Source organism: Ischnura elegans, chromosome 7 (genome assembly GCF_921293095.1).
Source record: "Ischnura elegans chromosome 7, ioIscEleg1.1, whole genome shotgun sequence".
NCBI classification, from domain to species: Eukaryota; Metazoa; Arthropoda; class Insecta; order Odonata; family Coenagrionidae; genus Ischnura; species Ischnura elegans.
Window position 1 is genome coordinate 7,731,113 of NC_060252.1, and position 26,711 is coordinate 7,757,823.

The 26,711-nt window shown below is 42.6% G+C and overlaps 1 protein-coding gene across 1 annotated transcript in view; it reads right to left on the reverse strand.

The window, feature by feature from the left end:
• Positions 1–296: 296 nt before the first annotated feature.
• LOC124161864 (G1/S-specific cyclin-D2-like) overlaps positions 297–26,711 on the reverse strand; it is a 111,608-nt gene continuing 85,193 nt past the window's right edge. Inside the window, exon 4 of the mRNA XM_046538089.1 lies at positions 297–3,913. Coding sequence (XP_046394045.1) covers positions 3,528–3,913 — 386 coding nt within the window. The 3' untranslated portion in view covers positions 297–3,527. The remainder of the gene's footprint in view (positions 3,914–26,711) is intronic.

The following is a 26,711-nucleotide window of genomic DNA, read 5'->3' on the forward strand; positions in this document are numbered from 1 at the left end:
GTTAAAATTTCATTTTTAGACTAAGGGCTATGGAACCTGGAAGTAATCATCTTGAATTTGAAGAACTAACTGTAAACTAGTAACTCTGTTATACGGGATGGTCAACACAAATGTATCACACAGATACAACCCCGGGGCTCCAATGGGCACCCCCTGGCCAGTCCGACCCCCTCAAGTTAAAAAAAAAGTCTGAAAACATCGGCGTAAAATCGCGAGTTCGATACACTCTAGATTCCACTGTCATTTTTCTCAGGTTTTCCTTTAGGTATATTCCACAAATAAAATAAAAAGACAAGTATTTCACTGGTATTTTTTATTACAAGAAGATATAATATATATTTATTTTGTGCATTTAATCACAACATTAAATAATCATTCCAAATTCAATTTAACATGGGTACAAGTCTCAAAGAGAGAATGGATCCTCAACAATTTTTGCCAGATGGAAGCATGTTTCAAAAAATATTCAGACTGAATAACTGCCTTCTTCATACACTGTTTCAAGAAATCAATGGACAAACACTCAATTTTAACATTGTGATTACGTAAGTTTTACAGCAATAAAATGAAAAAAATCATCAAATACACTTTGGTATAAACGCCTTTGACATAAATATAATAATAAATGCAAAATATTATTAATGATGATAATAAACACATAAAACTGACACAAGATGAAAATTCACAAAAATCCATGTGAACACGATGTTTCAGACAAAATAAAGGACTAGATATTGAATCTCCAGATTTCGGACCAGAACGAATTAAATACGCGACATTAACAATACAAGAGAGAAAAAATACTTAAAATTTAGCAAACCAATCCCCACAGAGAATTTTTTTACAAATAATGTACAACAGTGTAATCATAATATATCATTGTAATTACCGGTTGCTCATTATCATGTTCATCATCACAGGTGTAGCTAACCCTCTTGAATAATATGGCAGAGGGAAATGGGGTTTCAGAATGCAGGCAACACACATTCCTTCTTATAGAATACTGAGATCACGGTAAGTCTTTCCACATAGCTGAGCTATTAATAACTACGGAGAGGTGGGATTTCACAATACCTGAAGATACTGCAAATTCATGCATTATTCCATTTGTTTTGGCTAATGTTCAAACAATTTTGCTTCCACGGCAGATCAACAATTAACTTCAATGAAAAAACAAGTTCCAAAATACTTCGTTTCTCAAATTTAACACATTTTTTTATACGATCATATTTTTCATAATAATGGAGCGATATTCAGGTCAAACGTTTACATTGATATGCTGTTTCCATGACAACAGTCAGCACACTCGAGGGGTGTGAGTTCAAGACACTTTTTTTTCAAAAAAGGCAAACATAATTACAACAGTACATCTAAGTGTCCACATGTTGGAAATATATGAGATCATTCTGACACTAGAAACAAACGCTTTCTTCCCAACAGATGTCTACGGCTGCCTTAAGAAAAAAATGTAACCTCTTTTCCACTTAAATTTACGTTTTTTGGTATCGCACTCTTACAATAATATTCGTAACATATCGACAGCACAAATTAACGTCAATAAATACTTATACCATTAACAATAAGACTAAAATAGTAAAATATATAGACAGAGAAAGTGAGAGAAAGTGTGATTCATATATATATTTGTATAAAAATATTCGCTGGAAATCTTAATTCTTAACCGTCGTCAGAAAATTGGGTCGCAGTAATATAAGATGACGGATTGCAAAATAATACTTTGCGCGGATCTAATTCAAGATTTAGGAAATAAATGGTATTTAGAAAAGTCTACGAACATTAAACAGATTAAGAACAAGAAAGAATTTTATAAATAAGATGAAAATTCACGCAATAAATAAGGGAGTCTGGAAGTCCAAAAAAAATCACCGGAAAGTATTTTTAAACGCTGAATTTGGATTAGAATAAATTAATTTTTATGCATTTTTTTCGACCAAAAATTAATACCCTCAAAATGATACCTGCTTCAAGTTGGACAAAATTCTTTGAATGGGATTATTAATTTCTGCCAACAAGTTCTAAGAAAAAAACAAGCGATTCTTAATAACAAACTAAGTTACTGAATGATTTGAAGAATATTTTTCTTTTTGAAGCAAATCGAATAGAAAATGAAACTTGGGAGGTTTTTTAAAGAGGAGTGATTCCAAAGAGTTAGTCCGTCCATATTACACAGTTAGTTGGCATGGAGCATTAACTTATATGAGAGCGTTAGCACGTTATAAAACGCTTATTTTTTACTATTTCGGAAAAATACAGATAGTTTTTAAATAAATTTCTACATAATTTTGTCATATTAATCCCGCTCGAAGCAAAATTGGGGCGTAGTCGATTCTGCAATTTTTAAAGAGGTAGACTATATTATGGAAATCACTTTTTTAAGATGTGTGCTTTAAAACGTGCCTTGGTGAAGCATAAAACAGGGATGGGTGATGCAGAAAAGTCAAGAACAACGGGAAAGTGGGATGAAACTATAAAACTAGAGAAACTAAGAACTGGCAAAAGGAAAAACCGACAGCTTGATTAATCGTGAAACAGATAAGCACGAAGTCAAAAACTTAGAAGTCTAACAAAGGGAGGCTTGGGAGTTTGAGAAAATCAAAGTTAATGACTTTAGTCACTTGGAAAACTGGCCGGTAACTACATTAGACCTTCTAGACCGTCCTAATTTATGCAAGAGAAAAGGGCTATAAACGAGTATTCATCGCGCCTAGGCGGTAGTGAGCAAAAAAGCATTCGGCTAAGTTTTTGAAGACCACCGTATCTTGCAAGAGTTCAAAGAAAACCAGTTTGGCTCCCTGAGGCGCGTTTTCTTTCACACATTTTGATCAAACATCCATCCATCATCTACACCTTCCTTCACCTCCGACCTCCACTCACGCAAAAACACACAGGACGACGACAAAAAGGCACGTTTTGGTTTCATACACTGGCCGACTTGTATCCCGCACGGTCTTATGTCCCAGGTAACTTTGTACTGACAATGTGAGGGTGGTTTTTCCTCTCAGTTCGGACATTTATCCAATCGTAGAACTCTCGCTGCAGTACAATCACACAGCGAATTTCCTTCGTGGAAGTTGTGCCCCACGCGGAGAAATGTTTATAAATATGTGCCGAAAAAATATGCATTGGAAAAATAACTTTGTGTCCGATCGCTGACGGTTTGACTGACGCTGTGACCATCTCCACAGACCCATCATCCGCTGAAAGCATCGCTGGAAATGTTCGCGTCGGCCACGCTGATCGTCCCCGCGATTCCCAGCGGCCACAACCACACTTTATGATAAGAGCACCCGTATGTTTGCTACCGAGAAGAGTTCCAGGGGAAGCGTATCATCCTCGCAACACGCGCGACTTCCTTCACAGTCACGCAGAAGAATCCTCCCTCGAAGACTCCCTCTCCTCGCTTCAAGACTTCTTCACTCGCCCCGTTCCTCGAACTTGGGGCAGTTGTTCGCTCGGTGGTGGTCGGGCTTCCTCGCCTCCGTCAGTGCCGCCAGCAGCTCTCCCAGTCAGAAGTGGACGTCCTGCACGTCCGTCGGCGTCTCGGGCTGCGCCAGCCCCTCCAGAGGGTCCGCCACGGAGCTTCCGGACGGGGAGGGCGGTGAGGAGGGCGCCTTCTGGTTGGCGGGCGCCGCAGCGGCATCCTTGCCCGCTGCGCTGGGCGCGGCCGTCTGCGCCTGGTGTTGCAGCAGCACGGCCGTCTCCTTGAGGACGAGGGCTTCCACCCGGAGGATGAGCGCCTCCGCCTGCTCGATCGGCACCCGCGTGAGGGCGCACACGGAGCGCAGGGCCTCGTCTTCCCTCGGCGCCGGCTGGTGGCGCTTGAGGCCGCGCACCGCCGCGCCGATGCAAGCAGTCGCCACCACCGACGGGTACACGCGGATGAAGTCGGGATCTGCGAACGAGAGAAATACATACCATTAAAATCCTCCCTTTCTAACTTTCATTAAAACTTAAACTTAACGATAACTGATCCATGCACAGGAACCTAACTCCGAAAATGAGGAAGTTGACTGGGTTAAAATCCGAATTGGATCAGGTCATCCATCATCTAGCTCCTTATGGACATCGTAACACTGGTTGCTGTGGATCATTCCACCAGGTTAAATACATATTTGCGAAATCGTCATGCAGCTAGTTCAAATGAGGAACCTATTACCTTTTTTCAAAGCATAAGGGAATTTTATGGAAGAGGTTTCATGCATAGTACTCTCCATATCCTAACAGCTTCAATGAATTCAATATAAACATTACAGTTACTGAATGCTTCTTAAAAGTTGTAATGACAATTTGCCCTGTTATTTAGTATGCACAATGCACATTATATTTTTTCCACTCTTAAAAATATAGTGCCATCGCAGTCAAGCAAGAACTAAAAGTTTTTTTAGGACAATGACAACGAAAATAATAGAAAACCACGTGAACACGATCAAATTTTCAAAGAGAAAACAATTTTCATTCTCACGATTAGTCAATGCTACACTCATTTATTAGGTTACGATCTAATAAATCAGTGTGGCATATGAGTGACCTTTTGACCTAGGTTTTGACAAATTTGCTCGATCTTCATAATGACCAGCTAAATCGTTGGCAAGACATCTCGTGAGATTTAAGGAGCCGAAATTCCACTGAGAGGCTCTATCGGCCCTTTCATGGAAAACAATCATTTTCCATGTGTACAGGGTGGTGACATGTGTCCAATATGATTGTCCATCATCCTGAAATGCGCCCGCATTGAAACAATTTCAATTCACGGTACGATACGAGCCCCTCCTGCCAAACGCCTGTCCAAAGGTGAGTAAACCGAGTGGGCAGGTGGCGGGTGGAAACGGAAACGCACGCTGACGCATTTCCTGACGACGACGAGGAAAATTCCGAGCCGCAACTCACGAGCGAGCGCTTTCGTCCACGCGGTCGATCGAGTCCGCTGCTCCGAATGACGCCTCGATCATTCTCTCTCTCTCTTCTTACGTTTCAATAAGTGAGAAAAAATCTATCACGTGGCAATGTGATTGACCCAAAGTCCAAGGACTTCGAACAAAGCATAAAACGCATTCGGAGATTTCAACGCGTGAAACTGGAGACATCAACGCGCCGTTCCCTTAACCGGTCCATGAAAATAAGGCAGCAGTGTAAGTATGTCCCGAAATCATTTGTTATCACAAAGAAAGGATTCTATGGAACGCAGAGGGTTTTAATAGCAGTTTTACACTGGGCACAAAATTACACATCTTCAAACAATATGTTTTTCCCAACCGGGCATAGAACAATTTTATAATTAGAGCACGGGCTATTTCGCTTCCTCGCGTTATTGCTTTTACACATACGTTCATGCAGATGACGACTTTACACGAAGAACTTCGAAATACTCTTTAGTGAGTGCGACAGATCAAGAAATTACGTCCTCTTGTAAAAAGCTGCGAAATGGATTGAGTATATTGTTGTTTTCACAAGATGGGCCTAAGGCAAGTTGTTGTCGAAATTCATCACATGGGAGCTCTTTTTTTCTTTTACAGCTAACCACTTTTTTCATCTTGAAATAGAGAAAAATTTGTATGATAAACCATTTTTTATCCATCCGAGCTTTCGAGTGGTACGTGCTCAGTAAGAGCTGACGGAACACCCTTATAGCTCATGCATAATCTAAAAATAAAAGTTCATAAACAGGGTATTGCATGCTGAAAATACTCTCGCCCTACCAATCAGCCTTGATGTGGCCCACAGAGTATTAATGACACGCAGGAAGCGAATTATTCAGTAATCCAAGCGCTGACTCAGGCATTTCGGGCTGGGTACCTCAAATTTCGAAATAATAATGAGTGCATTCGATTCCATTTCTGAAGGGAGCCCACCATCACGATGGGCCATCCAGTTTTGTAAGCACGTGGTGGAGCGGGGCTGACGCGGCGTGCAAGACGGGACTCGTCCGACAGCGTTACCAGCCGCGTTCATTCAACTGAGAGAAGCTTTCGATGAGGAAGGGAGAGGAAGAAGTGGATGTATATGCATTGTGTGCGGAGCAGGATTTGCGATGGAGCGTGGGAGGAAGGCAAAAGGGAGCAGACAGGAAGGACGGATAGAAAGGGAAAACTGATTAGTGGCGAATAGGAGCGCGTCCCCGAGGAAAAATATAGCGTCCGCTTCATAGTCCGTCCTTTCCTTGACTCTTGTGAGTCTCGCCGTGTTTACCTCGCGTTGGACCTTTAAAAACCCTCTCCCTCGGGTCCGTGAAAAACTAGCCCAAGGAAACCACGCAACCCGAGGGATGAAAAGGTTCTCCCTTTCCTTTATTATTTTTTTCCTCCCTCTCCTCCTCACCCCCGCATCCTCTGGGGGACGACTACCCCAACCTCCCGACGAGGCACAGCCAAGAGCGAGTCCGACACCCCCTGCCACCCCCATTGTAGTAAAGGACTCTCCCCCTCACCCTCTCTCTCCTTAAAGAACACACCTGCTTAGTGCGTAGCGTAATGGAAGGGGGAAGATGAACGTCTGGGACGCGTAAGCTTGGTGCCGGCCATTTAAAAATGGCCGCCTCTCGAGCCACGTGGTCGGGCCGTTACCCAGTCTCCTTCCTCACCCCACCGCAACTTCCTCACCTGGCGCACAGGCTGACGGGCGCAAAAAAAGCGAACGCGTTCATAAATTCACTCTTTCGGTTGTCACCACTGGACTTTTCCGGGGATTTTGTGCAATGGTTTGAGTTCGTCTTTTTTTCGTTCGTCTTATTTTCTCTCTCCTTTGGGCCGAGTTGCGATTGTGACTGTGCGCCATTTTTAGCTTACCCAACGCATTGTCTGAATTCCTGCCTCACCCGCAGAGAGGTTATTGTGAAGAGATCGAGTTGCGAAGAGTTTAAAGGTATGTGCTCGCGTCTTTAAAAAAGTATTGGCTGGGTTAGCCATTTAAACTGGAAATGAGCAAACACATGCGTTTCTTTAAAGCCCTAGTATGCACTGAGGATATTTAAAACTGACGTTTGACAACTGAATGAATAGACGCATTGCTTAATAGAAAGGAGAAATTTTTACAGGCATTTGGTTCGAAAAGAACCTCTCATTAAATCGATTCGGATGCTGAGAAACGTGAAGTCGCATAAGAAATTCATGTAATTTTTTTAACTTTGAATAACTTCATAATGGAAATTAAGTAAACTTGACGGCATTTGAGTCGGTACAGAAATAAATAATGGAATTCACATAGCTTACTTACAATACCCACACATAGGGAAAGTCGACTGTTCTAAATTTCTGGCTCAAAATTTTCCTCTGAAGAATGCCAAGAAATTAAAAGAATTCCAGCGGAGAGGGTTGATTTAGGCTTAAACTGATGTAATTATAACCTTTCAAAAACCTATGAGGTAAATTTACCTGAAAATAATATAAAAAATAATTGAAACCACAAGTGCATTGAAATTTTTCTGAATAGCGCCTGTAATTATCAATGAACTGAAATGTTGGCGTTTTCTTTTTCTGCCGATCACTGCTCAATGGAATGGTTTTAGCCTCCGAGACGTTCGATTAACCATTCGATTGAGCCCGCGAGAGCAGATCCACATGGTCCCTTTAACGGGAACGAAACTCGAGGAGAGAAGAATGCGGAGTGAAATCTTATCAGGGCGAATGTCCCCCGAACGGGTTCCAGTGTCTGGGGGGTCCTCTCCCCCCTCTCGGCCCCCACCGTCTCATCACGGACGGTTCTCTCACGGCACCGCTACGAACGCCGATTCCGTCTCGTAGAGAACGCGAAGTCGGACAAGCGCGCGTCCAGAACGAAGGTAACCCGAGATACTACAACAACAGGCCGAGAAATCTTGAGCGAGGCATTGAGGAGGACGCTTCGCCGCAGTCCATCGCTGGACTTCTCGTGTTTTCTGTTGCCTCTTTGGGAGCATTTTAATTGGTTCTCAAAAATTAACGATCAGCCAGCCATATATTCTCAAATTCACCAGGTATAATATTTACAACAACTTTGAAATGTGGATTTGATAGATAAAAACAAGTCGAATATAAGTTTCTAAACAACAGACTCGTGTTGAATTTTTCAATCTTAGTTAAAAGAGCACACAAACTTTTGTAGTTTCCCACACTTGAATCACTCTTACACCGACCTAGATTTCAACAGATAGCCGACGAGAACTTGATAATGACGGTTATCAGTTGAAAACTAGGTCGGTGTGAGATTGATCGAAGCGTAGAAATTTAAATGCACAAATTTGTGCGCTCTTCAATGGTCATAATATAAGATCATAATATAATTCGGAAGATCCTTTGAGGATGATCAGCAATTCGCTGATCGAAACGTCGGGAGACATGGACGACATCAACCGGTGGAAAACCCGAGAAATTTTTCAGCAACTGATACGCCGGGAAAACCTAAGATCACACGTTATAATAAAAGTAACTACAGCTTGTTTCTCCGTGAGATTCAGATCGCTATGGCAGCCAGCTACGCGAGTGGCGACTTCGGTGAATCCATTGAAATGCACGTCGAGCGACAAGACACGTGGAGGAGGAAGAGTGGAGAATCCTGCGAGCAGCGATCGCTCGCTGTCTTGAAAGAGAGAGAGAATGGCCGAGGGACGGAGGTGAAGAGTGGAGTCTCAAGGAGGGCGCTCTGTTCGCAGGTCGTGGAAAATTTGGGACGCGGAGGAGGGAGAGGTGGGGGCGAATGCTAAAGGGGGCGCTTGTGGGAGGGAGAGAGGTGGGGGTGTAGAGGGAGTGGACGTCCGTTTAAATGCCCGCCGCCTCACCTTGGGACGATGTCGATCCGATGCCAAGATAGCCACGATGCGATAGCCAGACGCGCACGCGGTGGGCTAATAAAAAAAAAACAATCGAAAAACATTGGCTACACTTTTTTGCGGGTCTCGCGAAAGTTTTCTGACAATCAGGCACATAGAATAAACACCGAGGACGAAATTCTCCCTGAAAAAAATGATTAAATGTTATAAAACTCTTTACGAGCCATCAACAACGATTGCTATTTACTATGATAATTAGTAAAATGAATTTTACGGTCATAGACAAATATTAGCAACACGTTGCATACGAAAATTGTCCTGGACCATCTTCATGAGGACGTTTTCAAAAACAGGCCTAATACTTTCAAACAGGACAATCGTAATTCGGATGTTACGGCCTGTACATCTCGGACTGCGGTAAATACTCGACGAAAAATGACGGGCCGAGCGTGAGTTATGCGTCCTCTTATCTATCGCTTAAACAAGAGCGCACAGTGGAAAGTTTGCGGTGATCGGCGTTGGGGTCAGTCGCCCGCTCGTATTAAAGAGTCCCCTCACGTTCGCACGCACGAAGCTTTCTACGAGGAAGGCAGCACGCACGCACGCCCGCGTGTATACGCACTATGGCCCACTCCACGCTTCCCCGCACCGCCGCTGCTGGCGTCGTCATCGTCGGAGTATGGCAGAGGGGGTGGGGAAACACAATGAGGGCCCCTCCAGGTGCAAGGGTGGCTTCAAAAGGGCCCCCTCCCCCTGTTAGATTTGTGAGGGGTCCTTTGACAGTAGAGGGCCTCTCTACTCCACTACCTCTAGATTATACCCTCCCCTGCCTCTTTTTACTACGACTAGGAGTAGTAGTACTCAGGCACACCAGTCGGGACAGGTTTCCCGAAAACTTTTCCGCTCGGCCCACGTGCAGCATTCATTCCATTCCACGTTTTAGTTGTCGCACGATACGAAGCGCAAACTCAGAAATCGAAGGTCGAAATATTTTAGAGGAGTTGGTTTGTAAACCCAGCCTTTGCATTGTCCTGCGGTTGGCAGACTGGTGGCTGCTGCCTAGTTTTAAAAAAATACGTAAAAAAGCAATGGCTCCAAGATTCCACTGTACGTGTAAAAATATAGGGCAATATTTCTAATAAAAACCTAATAAACCAACATTTGAATAGAAATATGCGATGCATTAAAATCGCATATCTCTCATAATCATATCATCACGACAGATTATGGTGGACGTCAGTGTTCGATAGAGGCAGTAAAAATACCATTGAACATATTTTAACGATTACGACTCATAAAAGCACCGTAAGGAAAACATAGATAAAAATGGCATGGTATGGAATGTTCGAGAGTTTCTTCTTAATTTTCTAATGTTGAAGAGTAAATTAATGCAAGCTGCTTCATATTCTTCAACAAACATTTTGTTGCAAAATGCATTTCCACTGGCGCGATTGATATGATCACCACTAGGGGCTCTGCACTCTTTGCTACTATGACAATCAATCATAATCTGTAAACAATAAACTTAGAACATAAACTAATAACATATATCTGAGCGGAATGAATTTCCATACTACTACCATATATTTAAAAACATTTGTCAATATTATAAAAGTATTTCTTTTTATCTGAAAAACAAAGCTACATTTTCCCAACACGGCCTGAGATATTCCAAATGGATGGACATCTGAATTCTCTTTTCGAGTTCATATTGTAGGATGATGTGGGTTTTGGCAGCGCGAGGCATTCCCACATCCATCCATTGCCATATCCTCCGCGTGCGAAATCGTTCAGAAAAACATTATCAAAGAGAATCGAGGGTTGGAATTGGGGTGGGGGCGGTGTGGAGGAATGGTGACGAACACAACAATGGGAGGGGGGCGATGGAGGGAGGGGGGGGAGTAGTAAGTAGTGGGGAGGGGGTTGAATATTGAATCACGCCCGATCATAATCGCACTTTTGGTCCATTCTATTTGTGCGACTATCCGAGCCGATGATCGTGATTCGCCAAAAGAGGGGGTTCTCGACCCCCCGTTGTGCCTAGCCCGCTGCAGTTGATGAGGGCCGGTGGGAAATATATGAGTGCTGACAACGGAGATTGCAATATTGGGGATTTTTTCAGTCGGCCGCTGGATTTGAGATTATAACAGCAGCGTCAGAACTCGCAAATAGATTATATGACTTTGCAGTGTAGTCTACTAACTTATGTACACTTTAATGCATGTTTACGAATTTTATTATTATTTCTAACCGCATGTGGTAGTACAATATTTAAGTATGCGTAACGTCTTTTGGACCGTGTGCTGTGCATGTGGGAATCCAATTGCATGCTGCATTCTGGTGATTGATCACCCCCTGCCAAACACCCTAGAGTTGGCTCGCAGGGTAGTATGTAGATGTGTTTTTACCCACCGCGCATTCAAATACGTTTAGGAAGTCGTCACTCGCGACGCTTACAGGCATAGCGATCCGAACTTCAAGGGAGAGGAAAAAATTATACTTAGCGCTATAAGCCACAAAATATTCATAATATATTAATGATATTTTTCTCGAGTGAATTTCGCGAGTGAAAAAAAAAACAATATTATGAGAGCTTTATGTGTTAAACAATTGATACAAAGGAAAATAGACGACCTAATCTTGTCGGAAGACCAAGGGACAAGTATTAGCGGCAAGTAAAGAAGGATTCTGGAAAGAAGAGTTGTTGGCAAGAAAGAAAAAGAGAGGACTACAGAAAACCAATTCAATGATTCCAAAAGTTGCGCATACACGCATAAAAATGATTACTAATGCCTCATAAATTCACGTTTTGTGTCAAGTCAAGTTCCCTGTGTAGTCGAATGTATTCTTGTTTCCTTGTCCGTGACTATGTTTACATTCCTCAGCAACGAGCAACAGGCCGCCGTAGGACTGAGATTTCCAACAAGGAATCCGGCGTCAGCGAAAAACGCCCATCGAAAACTCACGGGGCACGATCAGGATCAGATGAAGAAGAAGAAGCCCTATAGAATGGGGTATCGTGCTGGCGGCCGTGATATATCAACGACGCGAGTCGCACGAAACGTTAAGGAGACGGATTCCATGGCACGCTAGCCGTTGCAGACGATACTTACTACGAGACACGGGAAGTGGTGGGGAAACCCTACTTGAACGAATTCAAGGAGCCAAGAGAAACATTAGATGAGAAAGAAGGGTAAAGAGGGTCAGGGAACGAGTGGGGAGGAGACGAAACCCTTTCAGGGCAAAGGGTCGATATATATCCTTTCCCACCCTATAAGGGGTCGCGACCCGACTATAAGAAAAAGAGGACGACTACAGGTAAACCCATAGCCGTGCGAAAGCCTTTTTGGCATTTATAAGGGCCCCTTCTCTTGCGGTTTCCGGAATGGCCCCACGGCGGGGGGTCCAAATTCACCCCCCTTCCCACACTTTCCCTTGGCTTCAAGACGCCGTATTCATTTCGAGGTGCTCATTTTTAATACACCGCGCAATAAGGGCAAAGGGAGAAGGCCATCGCAGGAAGTGAGGCATCAAAACACGAAGACCTCAAACATTTCCAATGCAACTTTGCGGAGTCGTGAATGTTTGGCCGCCGAGTGTTCATTGTCGCGAGCGGGAGATCCGCGATGGTGTAAAGTATGTTGTGAAATTGAATAGGAGGCATCCCTCCCGGTCTACTGGTCTCATTTCCTCATCTATACAGTACTTGCTTAACATTCAATCTGCCACCTTTAAAAATTCAGGGTGCATGGAGTGGTCCCTCGTCAAAATTGGTCTTCCCTCACTCGGTGATTCACCGCCAAGGGTGGTTTAGCGTACAGATGAGGGTAAAGCTCACCCCTCGATAAGGCACTGACGCCTGAATCACAAAAATTCTGGGAGAGGGGGCTAGTTCCTTTCCCTGAGGCACTTCGCAATTCGGAGATTTCTTTTTGGGTGTGAGAAGGCTTCACAAATATCAGCGCTGATACACTTGAGCCATCATTTTGCATCTGTCAGGGAATACAGAATGGACCCATGACCACAGGCGCAGGGTAAACTCAACGTACTCTGAAAATCTGCTGATTTTAGCTTACATTTTAAATGAGTAAGAAGTCACGAAAATAGTCTGTTTTGTAAATTTAACAGTTTAACTTTATGTTATTTCAGACGAAAACTTTTTTTCGTTTAAAATGCGTCAAATATTATCGAAATTATATTAAATTTACCCTGAATACATCCGAATTATTGGGAAAATATTAAAAAATTAATGGGCTGTGAAAAAAGGCAAAATACGATTTATTTTGGCTGGAGTGATGTGTAACCCAGACGCAAGGCTTTCTAAATAACTTTGGTTCACGGCACGGAAGAATCTCAGACGAGTAAGTGGTAAGTAGACGAGCGAAAAAAGCATTACGCACGAATCTTTCGTTCGTTCTGAATTAATTATTTACGGTGCAACCTCCTTGATACAAGTATGGAAAGCAAGGCTCACCCCACATTGACAAGGACCCTGACGCGGGGCAATGTTAAGAAATGGTCCCCGCAAAGAAAGGGTGACGTTGAAAAAAAGGGCGAAGGGAAACGTCCCAGGGAATGCATCCGACGATAAGAAAGGTTAAGTCTGGTAAGAGAAGTTCGGAAGGGGATCGGGAAGGGTTTGAGGTCATGAGAAAAGGTTGAGAACCCTTTCTTAAGCGATGCAGGAGAAAGGAAAACCCTTATTGGGGAGAGCAAAGCATTTCGGGAAGAGTCTCGGGTTCACTTTGGGAGGAATATCGTCTGGTGTTGGAAGGGTGTGAGGCAAAAAGGATGAAAACTTGAAGGGATGGAGAGAGAGAGATTGGGGGGGAGGGGTTGGAAAGCACACCCTCTTCCGATGCCCTCTCATACCCTTCGATACTACGACCACCACCACCAAGGAATGCGACATTGAATGTGTGAGCAACACACAGCGAAAAGAGGAATACAAAGAGATATAGGTGCCTAAATATAGGTGCTGCCAGCAGATTCCCACACAACGGAATTTCCCTTGGGAGAGAGCAGTTTGGAAGTGAAATATCGCACGGAGACTACTTACTAGAGCGAAGGCCCTCGCGTCCGACGCCCCGACAAAGCTTAATTTATACCCCCACTATGCGCCCGTTTTCAGTGGCGCAGCGAGGGGGGGTTTCGGGGGATAAACCCCCCCCAGAGCTCAGAGAAACTTTTAAGGTTAATCCATTTTACTTCATGTGATTAATATACTTATAGAAGAGTGTAAGGATTAATAAAATATCCCTCATAAAGTCGTAAAACTCACAATTTTGAACCATTTATCTTAAAATTCCGCAATTTATTTATCTCGCTCCTACCGCTTATCCTGGTGGGTATTCCATACCCCACACACCCCGGTATTAGTTGCACCTTAACCCCCCAGCCTTAATTCCTAGCTGCGCTCCTGGTAAAAATTGAAAAACGACATTAATCGTAAGTAAAACCGAAAGTATGTCGAGAGCAGTTTTCCAAAATGTCCGCAGCGCGACGATGAATTCAGAGCGATCCATTCCTTCTCATGGCTCTTGATAGAGAATTAACCCTCGCGAATGTTAAGATTGAAAAGTTGCTTATTTTAAAGATTGTATCACCACAGTTGACTTTCCGTCAACAGCCCTATTTACAGCTCATTTTTACGTGAAATTTGGATCGCAGCCACGCGAGTGGCGACTCGTGTTAGTCCACGTAAAACGGAGCGGGTGATAAAACATTTTATTGCGACTGGATGTACCAAAATTCGTGACACATTCGTGGCACAACGTGAGACAGCAGCCAATCAGAGTGGTGGCGTCCTTTGGACGAAGAAGCAAGCGGAGATGTGTTGTGGAAGGTGGGCATAATATCCGAAGCCGTCGTTCATTGCGTGGCGAGCGAAGGAAACCCGATATGATGCTTCCTCGCCGGAGAAATGCGTGCAGGGTGGAATGGGAGGGAGTGATTGTTGTTTGGAGAGAGTCCGGCGGATGCAGATGCACCCCGAGATCCTGTCAGAGTGAATTGGGGGGGTTTACAGGGGTGAGGGACAGTGCATCTCCGAGGAAGGGTCTGCCAGGGTACGCATCAACTGTGAACAACTCACTTAAGAAAACGCTACTAAGTAATAATAAATAAATCAATCGGTTTTGAAATTTGTAGAGTTCAACGCTGTGTACAGAAACTTTTTTCATTTTAGAGGTGCAAACAATATGATTGTTTAAAATAGTCAGGAATAGTCCTTGAATTAAAATAGTTAGTGATAGTTAAGTATGGGAAAACTATAGGAATACCTTGCACTCCAAGTTGGTCAATGTAACTCCGCTCGTAAAAAAGGAGTACTGTTTCGAGAAAAAATTAAGCACAAAAATACTACGGGGCAGAGGATTTTTTAAATTAAATGATGCATCTTAGAAATGAACGGTCTTCTAAAACGCTTTACACCTACTGGAAACTTTTCACCCATCCTATGGTTGGATTAGGATTAGGCTTGAGAGTTATGGAGAAGAATTCAGCCTATACTAAATTTTTCAATTTTTATTGACTCATCGATTTTCTCACTATGTGGCAAGTTAATAGGAATACTACTTTTTTACCCAAAGTTAGCTATGATTTTTATAATTACTAACTTCTCCATTTTCTAAAAATGTATGCGACATTACTCTTTCCAAAAATATTACTTACGATTGAATGCTCGCATATTTTAATTTCCGTATATTTTATATTTCATCCGCTAAATGTTTGTCTTTGACTATTTTTCCTCTCTCCGTGAATATGACGTCGAAGTTTCATGCCACTGCAACTATTTTTGCTGATTTTTACTTGGATGTCTGGTCTATTGTAGTGATCAGTCAGTATCAGTTATTACTGCATATTATAGTATTGAATGGTTGGGTTTCTTTCGTGTTCGAACTGATGTGCAATGTGATTTCCCACCAAATGCCCACACGGATGGACGGGTGGGCGTGGTTGGAAGTTCTACCCCTAGGGGTCGTCGCAACGTTTTCCCACGGCGCCCATCCTAACCTCCTCCACCACAGAAAAACACACACCCGATAATTATCGTCCTCTCGTCTGAATGAGCGTCAAAGGATATGGGCGTGGGATCACCCCAACGCCGCCAGCACAGGGAGATATTATGGCATGCACCAATACTTTGATACTAGTTCACGGAATAAAAGTAAAGACCCTGCCTGGATTCGAACCTGGAACCTTTTACTCGCTGGGCCAGATGCAAAGAACTTAATCCTTAAAATATTTGCCGAAGCTAAGCGATTAATACAAAATCGTCGAAAACGGGAGCTGCTTCTGGAGAACCAGAAACAGCGCAAGAGTGCATTTTCATTTGAACTCAAAATTATAAGTCGATAGCTAACCGGGAAGAGTGGTGAATTTGCATTCCAATTTTTACCCACGAGCACCGAATAGCGGCTTCCACCACCTATTTCAATATTACAACATTTAATGTACAAAATTTAAGTATTCGTAGTTTTTTGTGGCTAATGAAGCTACGGTATCATGAGCTAAAAATTAATCCCACGTCTACTTTAGCGTCAACTAGACATACTTCGAAATAAACCCGATAGTATCATTTTTTTACTGAAACAGATCCACTGAAGTGTGCCGCTCATGCTTAAATTCTAACACTATCAACAGAGAGCCGTTATGTAGGAGCTCAAAAAAATCGAAGAGAACTAGCTTCATGGTGGAAGCCAAAACCTCTCAGGAGGCACCCGCAAGAGCATTTTAATAAAATAAAACATTTTTATGGCCTCAGAAAATGGGATGGATAATTTTGATTACGTTAAGAGCCCTGAAAAAGTATTCATGATTTTCAGAATACGCAATGGGATAATAAGCGCAAAAGCAAAGCCTCTCAGAAACCACAATAAGTACTGAAGATTCTGGGGCCACGTGTATAAATTTTTACAGAGTTGACAGGAACGAATTAGTGAAATATTTCACTTTCCAGGCGTTTCCAATCTTGTTCATTCGCTCCAACGATGTCATCATAGAGGCATTCCTGCTCATTTGAATTTTCTCTCGATATGGGCATTAAATTTGTGATGAAATGCGTCCGCCGTGAGTCGAGGAGATAGAGCCATCGTATTCAAAAAAAGGATCACAGCGTCCCGATATGAAAAGGAGAAATATAAAACCCTGATGAATATTTCAGGTGAGGGAAGATGTGAATAATATAAGGTCCTAAACTAGGAGCCTTGACATACGGAGTAATATTCCCTGGGGACAGATCGAATGAATACGTCACGCGCGCTAAACAGCGGGAAGTGCCGCAAATCCAATGGAAGCGAAGACGGTGGTGACTCCCTCCAAGTGGGATGCGACAGCGGCAACAGAAGAGCCGCATCCCAAAGGTAATTTATGATCGTAAGGTGATATCTCGTCCTTTTTAAATCGATTATACCTCCATTATTCATCACTATTCAAGGTAGCAAATAAGTTTTTTCCTTTGAATTAGGTAATAAAAAGGTGCCAACCGTGATAAGCAACGAGACTTAAAACCAAAGATTAAGAGTAGTTTCAAAAGCGCCTATGACCAACTTGATGACGTAGGATAATGGTCTCAAATGACGAACGGCCTCCTATTGAGGAGACATCTAGCGCCCATAGCCGCGTAAGTGACTGAGGTACTGAGGTTACCATTGGAAATGCAATGCTCATTATCTTTTAACTCGGCGAAGATAACTTGATACCGTTGTCATCCGTTATCAAGTGAACTGGAAAACGTGTGTTGATACTTTCGAATACAGCTAAATTCCTAATTTGGTTTGTTAATTTGATCGCATACAGCGATAATGCCATTTTAAAGCGACTCAGTAAATGGAGAACAAATAAATAAATAAATTTTCCAAAATTCAAACACAAACAGGAACAACATCAAAACACTCACATAAAATGTACAACATAGCTGAGGGAATGCCAGGGGAAAAGTAGGATGAAATTAAGTATGTTTTGGATAAGTTTGGCTATTTTCTGGGATATGAGACATTTTAATTTTGATGGATGAGCCTGAAGAAAGAAGAAAAGGGTGAATACGAATCTCAGGCAAAGAGTTTTAGAGTGGGGAAGATATGCGACGGACAAGTTTTCCATATCGTCGCGTGCTCCGTCGCCCGGAATCGAACCCGGCACTCCCGGAAGGGTGGCAAGGTGTGAGGCGAAGGCAGCGACCGGCTGCGAGCCTTTTCATTGGTCGACACGAACGGGTGTGGAGTATTGCACGTACCAACACCATAGCTACGAGATGACAACAAACTCGACACAAGGGGTCATCCAGGGGTCACGCGTTCAGGGGCTGATGAAAGAGAGTAAGCAATCTGGACGCGTTATTTGGGGAGCTGAGGGGCGGGAGAATAGTGCCAGATGACGTCACCATTAGCATACAGGTGACCCTCCCCCCTTTTTAGACGACGAGTAGCGTCACCTGGCCTCACTGCCACACATGTCCCCTGCATCAGCAGACTGCCTGCACACGGACCTATATGCACTTATTCCGGTTCTCCCGCAGCTAAGAGCCAGCTACAGCTATGATTAGTTGGCGCTGAGCAGATAGAATAATAACTATTATCGCAACATTAACAATATCTTTGCCATCTTGAGTTATTTTGCCTCAATTTTCCCTCAACGATCCCGCAAGATTTAAAGCTGGTTTTCACCTCACTATTGACTGTTAGAACGTAGATTTCCGCTGCGATGGTTTGATCTCTGCATTTCTTCAGGTTTTCTTCCGCGTAGGCTTGTTTGTAGACAACAGTTTTGACCTGAAGACGCTGGCAGGATAGCCAGCGATACTGTTGTCTACAAACAAGCTGACGCGGAAGAAAACCCTGAAGAAATGCAGAGATCACTATTGACTGCTTCAGCAAAAGGCTCTAATCATTACGGTTATATCAATCCCGTTCCGACTCAAGTATACGGTATGACTGGTTATCGTAAAAGAGCTTCCATCGAAATTTAAGATGGCCATGGTCGTAACACACGAAATCTAACATGAGCTTGTCCCAGATTAAGCATTGCGTGAATTTCACATATTCAGTTCATTTCCCCGGATATCGCCTCCATCAGTAGCCCAATGTAACTAAAAATAAGCATAGGAATATTAATTAAATTATAATTTAGTGGCAATTTTCCACGAATAGAGCTATTTACAAAATTTCAGCAATATCGATTTGTATTTTCATATATTTTTTAACAACAAGTGAATACTTGTCCCTCGACGATTGTCTTTTTTGAGCTACTGCTATGTGGGGAAAATTGCCCTTAGCTTTTGATTCAGAAGGACAGGAATAAAGGCAGGTATTTTTTCTAGGTGCGGCGTACATATTCACGCATCTAGCAGCTATCGACTGCGGAGAAGGGGTCAGAATGGACGCCGTGCCCCTTCCCCTCCCTTGCCTCCCCCTGAATACCCTGAGGGTTTGAATAGGGAAGGGGGAGGAAAAACTAGATCCACTTCAATCGAACGTTTCAGCTGCTGGCTCGAGAGTTTTTTGTTACTCTATCGCCTCGTGTGTGCTTCTATCTGTGACCACTAGAGGGGGGGGAGAGGACAAAACAATAGTAAACAACCACATGTCTCCACGGCGACCCTTATACCGAGTGTCCGGCAAGGGTATTCCGTCCGAATCATAAATGTGTACAAATGCATGATGAAAAACATTCCATGACAACCAAAAAGTACCCTACTATTTGTCGTCCTTTGTTTACGATTGTGCTGTGGCATAATTCAAACTTTTATGAATCCAAACTCTCTTTAATACGCACTTTTCGCTACTTCTGTAGCATCTAGTAGTAAAATATTACCTTTTTCAACTTTTTTATCATCAATACAGAAATTAAGCGACACCAGTTGACACATTAATTAGTAAAAATGTGTGTCATTTATTATTCACCATAGCATTCGAAAGTTTTGAATAAATTGCAAATGAAACGTTTATGACAAGATTATTTTCTAATTCCAACCATCTTCTTCAACCATCTTCGGGTTCACTTTTTAGGAGTGTAAAATAATCTCATAATAAAGAGTATGAGTAATCAATTTTTGAGAATTTTCTTTGGTCCCTATTGATTTTATGATAGGCAATGTAAGGAAGACGTTTTTGTCTCAAAATGGCACTAACAAAGAGCTATCACTCTTATTGTAGCAAAAACAAGGCTATGCCTTGCCTCGCGATTTATTTTATAAAGTGATATAATAAAGTATTTCTACCGTCTACTTCTTGTAATGCATGTAACTTTCTTACTCAAAAATTCGTTCACATTCTTTAATAGCCCAAAACTTAGTCAATAACTTTTTAAAATCATCAGTAAGTTTTACCGACATTTCCTTATTCTATCGACATACAAATGAGATCAATATCAGCATTAACGGATCATTTTTCAATTTCCAACTAGTCTATCCTTATTCACGAGAAAAATATATAGCCAGCGCCAGTGAAAATCATCCACAGAATTCCAGGAATTCATTCATTGCTGCTGCTTTACGTCTTCAAAAAATAAATATTAAAAATCAATTATTACCTCTTTGAGTCCAGCGTGTGCGATGCCTATCGTATTGAATATAAAAATGAGCAACACTCGACCCTCTCCTAATGTATCCTTAATTCATTTTTATGATTTTTTTAACACTCGCACTGCAACTCCATTGAAAACTCACTCCTTCTCCGGAAGCCACATGGGTGCGTAAACAGGAATGCTTAGAGGTCGTCAGCAAAAGAATGCCATCTTTGTAACGTGATGAGAAGATACATGACTTGCACATTCGGACCACAATTCCATGCATGACAAAATGCATCTCAAAGAGTGAATAGCAAAGATACTCGAGGAGAATTATATGAATCTTTCGACCTCGCCGTGAAATACTATTACGGAGAGGAAAAAAAGACGAACGTGGCGCAACGCGTCCACGATTTTTTTGTGGATTTTTGTACAACTAATACGATTCGGGGGCTGGTGGTGAACTTTCCCATGATGCTTTCTGCTTTTCGGTCGAGAGTCCTCAGGTCCCATTCAGCGACTCCCATAATGACATCAAGCGACGAAATAGAAATTACGTCTAAACCAGTTAGTTCAATGCCGTGTTAACACAAAAACAGCTGTAGCAGTACCTGCTTAAATACGTAGGTGAGGTGGGGAGGTTTTATTTACTCTCCGATGCCTTTTGATCATTTCTATCCACGCTGCGTTTTTTTACCTTCCTTTTCGTTTCTATGTTACCGAGGGTTGAGCAAACTGCTGCACTAGGCGCACTTCACATGCTCCGAGGAGCAGATGCGGTCCTCTTTGAGCATTCCTCACACGCTTGCCTCAACCCTTCTACTCATCCTCTGCTCAAAAGACTAGTGTCCTTAATCCATCAACTTTGGTTTTCCTCGTGGTCAATTCTCCGCGTCGCATTGTTTATTTTTTTACGCGCTCTTTGCGGCTTCATTCGTGACAAAGAAAGCGTATAAAGAAGAGACACTGTTGAAGTCCGCGTTTTAAGGAGTTGCGTAAACCTCGCGGAGACTTACTCCTAGGGAACTAGAGACTCCCAGCGGTTCAAGAGGGTGGGTTTGTTGCCAGAGCGGTCTGCGACTGTTTGAAATGCCGTCTCGCACGACAAGCTCTATGAATGGATAATAAATGTCCTCGTAACTATTAGGCTGGAAGTGAACGCGCTTAGGACGAAAAAAAATACACAGAACTGAATGTTCAAGGCTCTTCCTCGAAGGAAAAAAACTTATTTAGTCCCAGAAATATCTGATGTAATACACGGCATTATCCCTAACCATGAACGACAGGCCAGGAACCGTAGCAAATTTATGTCCACGTGTGCCATGGGTGTAAGAATAATATTTGGAAACATGAGACGGGTATCGAAACGAAGAGTTGAAAAAGGAACTCTTATTAAAAAGTCATCTCATTATATTTAAAAAATCCTTAACGTGTTCTCTGATTCACTTTTTTTCTTCAATGCTTTATATAAACTATTTAATGGCAGACTTACATCTATTTAATGATATATTCTTGCGTGTAAAAAGTATTTCGCTACCCTGATCATTTCAAACTTCAGAAGTAATTCAAATATCGATATTCTTTTCCCTTTCTGATAATACGATAAGTAGATTAAATTTGGAAGGATATTTCAAGACAACTGGGTGGATTTGTTAGGAAATTAAACGGCAGACTATTCATTCGAAACATGGTCTGTATTTATTACTAATCCCAAATCAATATGTAGTATTTTGTCTAATTCTTAAATTTTTACTTGTGTACAATTGTCGCAACAACGATATCATCTTATTATCTTAAGGGCATCTAGTTTAAATCATTGTCAACATTTAAGTATGTATCAAATATAAACATTTGACCACCTGATTTACGATTACTATATTAGCCACACACAGGAAAATGGTGAAAATGATCGACTGCAGATATACTGGAAATTACAAGATCGTATCTTAGGTTATCAAATTATTGATAAGTCGCGAAAAGAAACAGACCGAACGGGAGTGATGCATCGTCTTAAAATTTTGCATTAAAAAAAAGCGCGATTGCAATGAAAAATAGGCTTGTGAAGAATTAACATCACACCCATTTGTCGTGCGATGTATTGAGAAAGAGGGCTGAAATAGCGCCATAAAGGGATTGCGACTCATTTGCAAAGCAGACTTCCCTAGACAATAGTGCCCATCGTGCACCCCCCCTTCCTACTTCCGGTGGCGCCTCTCGTGGCGGCGGAGGGAGTAATTACGGGGGGAAATGGAGGAGTGCCTCCCTCGCCGCGGAACATGGCGGTGGTGGTGGCGGACAGAAGGATAGTACAGTGGCGTAACTAGGACTATGCTTTGGAGGGGGATAGTCTAGGGTGGAGACCCCCCACCCCCAGGCAACGGGGGTTGGGGAAAAGTTTTGAAAAAAAAAACATGCCTGGAAATACACTTCACATCATTTTCGCAAAAAAATTAACTTTAAGTAGACGCAGCTATTAAATGCCAAAACTAGACAATAGTTTTAAATATTTTTTTTATTTCTCTGAGGCTTTGGGGGGGATCTATTCCCCTCACCCCCCCCCCCCCCATAGTTACGCCACTGAGGATAGATAGGAGTTGAGTTCTCACCAATCGCTCTCAATGCTCAGAAAACGGAAGGCAAAATACTCAGAAGGGGGCCAACGAGAAGGGGGAATGATATGGGGGTAATGTTAGGCCAACAGTGCGCCCAAGAATACCGACAGCCGCATCGAATAATTCTCGTTAACATGGAGTAGACACATTGCCCACACATTATATGCCTTTTTTTCACAACGAAGTGACGTCGCGGCGTACAGCTACAGCCAGGGGCGTAGCCAGGAATTTCGTTCGGGAGAGGTCCAAAACCAAGGGAGAAAATTAAAAAAAAACGGGGCACTAAGTATTGGGTAAACTATTTTAACTAATTTTAACACTTCATAATCGAAAAAAATTCCATTTGTTAAAGAAATATTTTGTAAATTCATAATTTTTCAATATTTTGTTTTCTTTTATGAGGAAAAATTATTGAGTTTTTATATTTCGGGGGGTGGGGTCCGGACCCCCTGGACCCCCCCCCCCCTTGCTACGCCACTGACTACAGCGCTCCACTTTACTGAAAATTTCAAGAATAACACGTAAGTTTCAATATAGTAATCCGTCCGCGAAAAAATACAAGTAAATGCTTTCGCCCTCTTGCAGGTTTCCTTCTCGCAGGGACGACGCGTGTCCACGGAGAAAAGCGGAAGCGTTGGAGAAAGAGAGAGCAGCTTGGTGCGTGAGGAAACGACGCTCTGGAGAGGAGAACTCCCCCACATATTCAAACCCCCTCTCCTGTAAATGCCCTCCTCCACTGTGGCACACCTGATCCGTCCACATGGCGCGCCTATCCCTCCGAAGTCACGTGCCCAACACCACCCGCCCTATCCACTAGACAGAGGAAGAAGCAATCAAGCGAAGAGGTGGGGGTGGAGAGAGAGATAAGATTTTTCCACGGGATAAGAGAAACAGAGCAGTTGAGGGGGTGGGGGGCTGAGGGGAACAACCGCCCTCTATTATATAATGTAAGACAAATTTTAACAGAATGCAATATTAACGACATAAAATTTAATTCTTTCCTGACGAACTAATTAAATGACTTCTTTTCGGGTCTTCAAACGGACCAAGTCCGACGCGTCGCGACGCTTCAACGACTAACTCCGCCATCATCCTCGTCAATACCCTGAGAAGGATGGCGATTTAGTGATCGAAACGTCTATAGGCAGCAGAAAACTTGACCATGTGAGAAACATGAGAAGAATTCATCAAAATTTGAAAGAAATAATTTTAACAGAAAAATGTTTTTAAAATTCTTTAAAGAATGAGCTATATAATTTTAATAATGAACTATATAATTTTAATAATGAACCGTATAATTTTGCCGAACAGATAAGATTAGGATAGGATAGATGATTTCACTGTTGGAGGAAAATTGTCGTATGAAATCGTTGTCCTTCGTCATGGAGTGAACTCTTAATCGATTTAACTGGATTATTGGCACTTTTGAAAACCCCCAGACAGGTTATTTTGGAGGGGAGGCGGGGCAGTGCCTTTGTCATTTGCCCTGGGCGGTGGGCACCTTAAATTCCTCCCTTTGGGGAAACTCCAAGGAAGCACCCCCCCCCCCCCTGCGGAGACGAGAGCAATTCCTTCCAAGGCAACATCGCAGAGAAGGCGAGCCACCCTCATTAGGAATTCACAGATCACCGTGGCGATATGACGCGCGACGCCCCCTTCCGCGCGGACATTGTCTAACATCAGGGCACTGCTGGCGAGGAAGTCCTCCTTTTTTTATTATCATTTAAAAAACCCGGAGCATACGGTCATCCGGAGCGGTGAGGGGGATATCGTCGGAACTGTTAAAATGCTTCCAAGGACATTTCGTTCGCTCGCTCGGGGGCGGGTGGAGGGGGGTGGGAGGGTGGAAATGGGGCAAGTTGAAAAGGGAAGTTCATTTCTCCGGTGTCTAAGTGGAGGACGATTAGCACTCGGAAACAAAAGGGATCTACGAACATTTATGTATTCCTCCCACCCTTTGTACGTGTTTTCTCTTTCTTTCCAACTGGTAAAGTTGGAAAGGCCCTCATCTGGCCCAGTTTGGTCTCTCGCCAGTATTAAAACCTGCTACAAACGTTTGGCAACCTGTTACGTTTCCTTCACCAGAGAAAATTTTCTACAGCGATGGAAAATGTGCCGACTGAAGAGAAGATGGAGACTACTTATAGCTCTAAACAAATCACACGTTAAGAAAGCATTAATTTTTGTTGGTAAAGTTGGAATGGCCCTCATCTGGTCGAGTTTGTTCTCTCACTAGTACTAAAACCTGCTACAAACTGTAAAAAAAAGTTCGAATGTTTACACGGCATTTTGTAAACAATTACATTAAAACATAAAGGAGAAAATATTAAGTGTACGAAGTGATTAGAAAAACATTCAACCACTCCGATTCGTCCACCAACACAAATCGGAATTTAAGGATTAAATAAATTTATAATCATGGCAAAACGTACCTAAAAGTAATAAACGCTAAGAGGTGTGAATACCAGCTTATCAACATAAGATAAATCAAAATCAGCACTTTCACTGGCCTCCACAAACATTGCATAAACGCTTCCATTCTTTTCTCGTCCTCCTCACTTATTGCCCACGTTTCCTCACCGTAAAGCGAATAAGCTCCACTTCAAACTCTTCTCCAGCATTTTCTTCATCTCTATGCATGAATATCCCCTTATCAGCTCTTTCCTATTCACTGAACTGCGCCTCTTACATTGACGCAATTTTCCCCTTGATGTCCTTACACCGCGATGCATATGTTTTCGTCTGCCTGAATGTGCAGCTCAAATAGTCGAACTGCTCCACCTGCTTAAAAGTTTCTCTGCGCGATAGGAAAGCAGAATAATTACCGGCCTATCGCATCCTAGTTCCAGCTCCGACGAGAAAACAAACAGATGCTCCGGAGGATAGACGCGATGAGGCAGACGTAAATCAGATGGTCGCTTCCTTCGCAAGGGTCGCGCCTAGACAGATAGGATAGAGAGAGAGAAAAAAGGCTGCTGTACATAGCAATGGAAGCAAAAGGCTGGCTGGCTGGGGGTTGAGGAATTGGTGAGAAAATAGGATCTTCTAGCCGAGAGACAATGATGTTACATGGGGCCATCACTATGGTTACACTCGTTTTTGTTGATTCATGGTAAATAATTCATGAAAATATAGACCGGATTAATATATATTATGGAAAAATTTGCGATAAATTACTGATGCCATATTTCGGGTTTTCTCCCCTGCTCTATTGCTGTTTATCGGTTGACTACAGTCTCGCGAGCACTGCTACTCGCGTCTTCAGGCTGAAGACAGATGTGACAACTCTTGATGCAAATTTTTACTTATCTTAACAAATGTTGTAGAATTGTTTTCCCCACAAGGTATACATTATTGCTTCAGTAATTGCGAGTGCAAAATGCTGAAGTCAATGAATTAACTAATTGCTAATTTAAATTAAAATAAATGAGATAAAGGATTGCCAATGGTCAAGAGTTGTTGATTAGTTACAGGATAAGATGAATCAGTCAAAGAGAGAACAATGGCGTGTATAAAATTGAAATTAATAAGATCATTGTTTACATTAATACTGTGTCTAATAGTTATTTATGGAGCAGAAGAAGAATTAATTTCAAGACTAAATAATTATAGTAAAAGTAGAATTAAAGGCGATCACGTGAATAGCCACGTTGAGGGAAGGAGAGATAGGCGAGGCATAAAACTATGGGTGAGTGTAACAGTGGAGGCGAGCGTTAAGTCATCAAAAAATAAAAGGAAACTATGAGTGAGGTGGAGTGGGTGGGTGGGTGGAGAGTAGGATAGTGCGTGTAGTGGCGGCACCTGTCCCTGCGTCTTCTTGGCCAAGGATACGG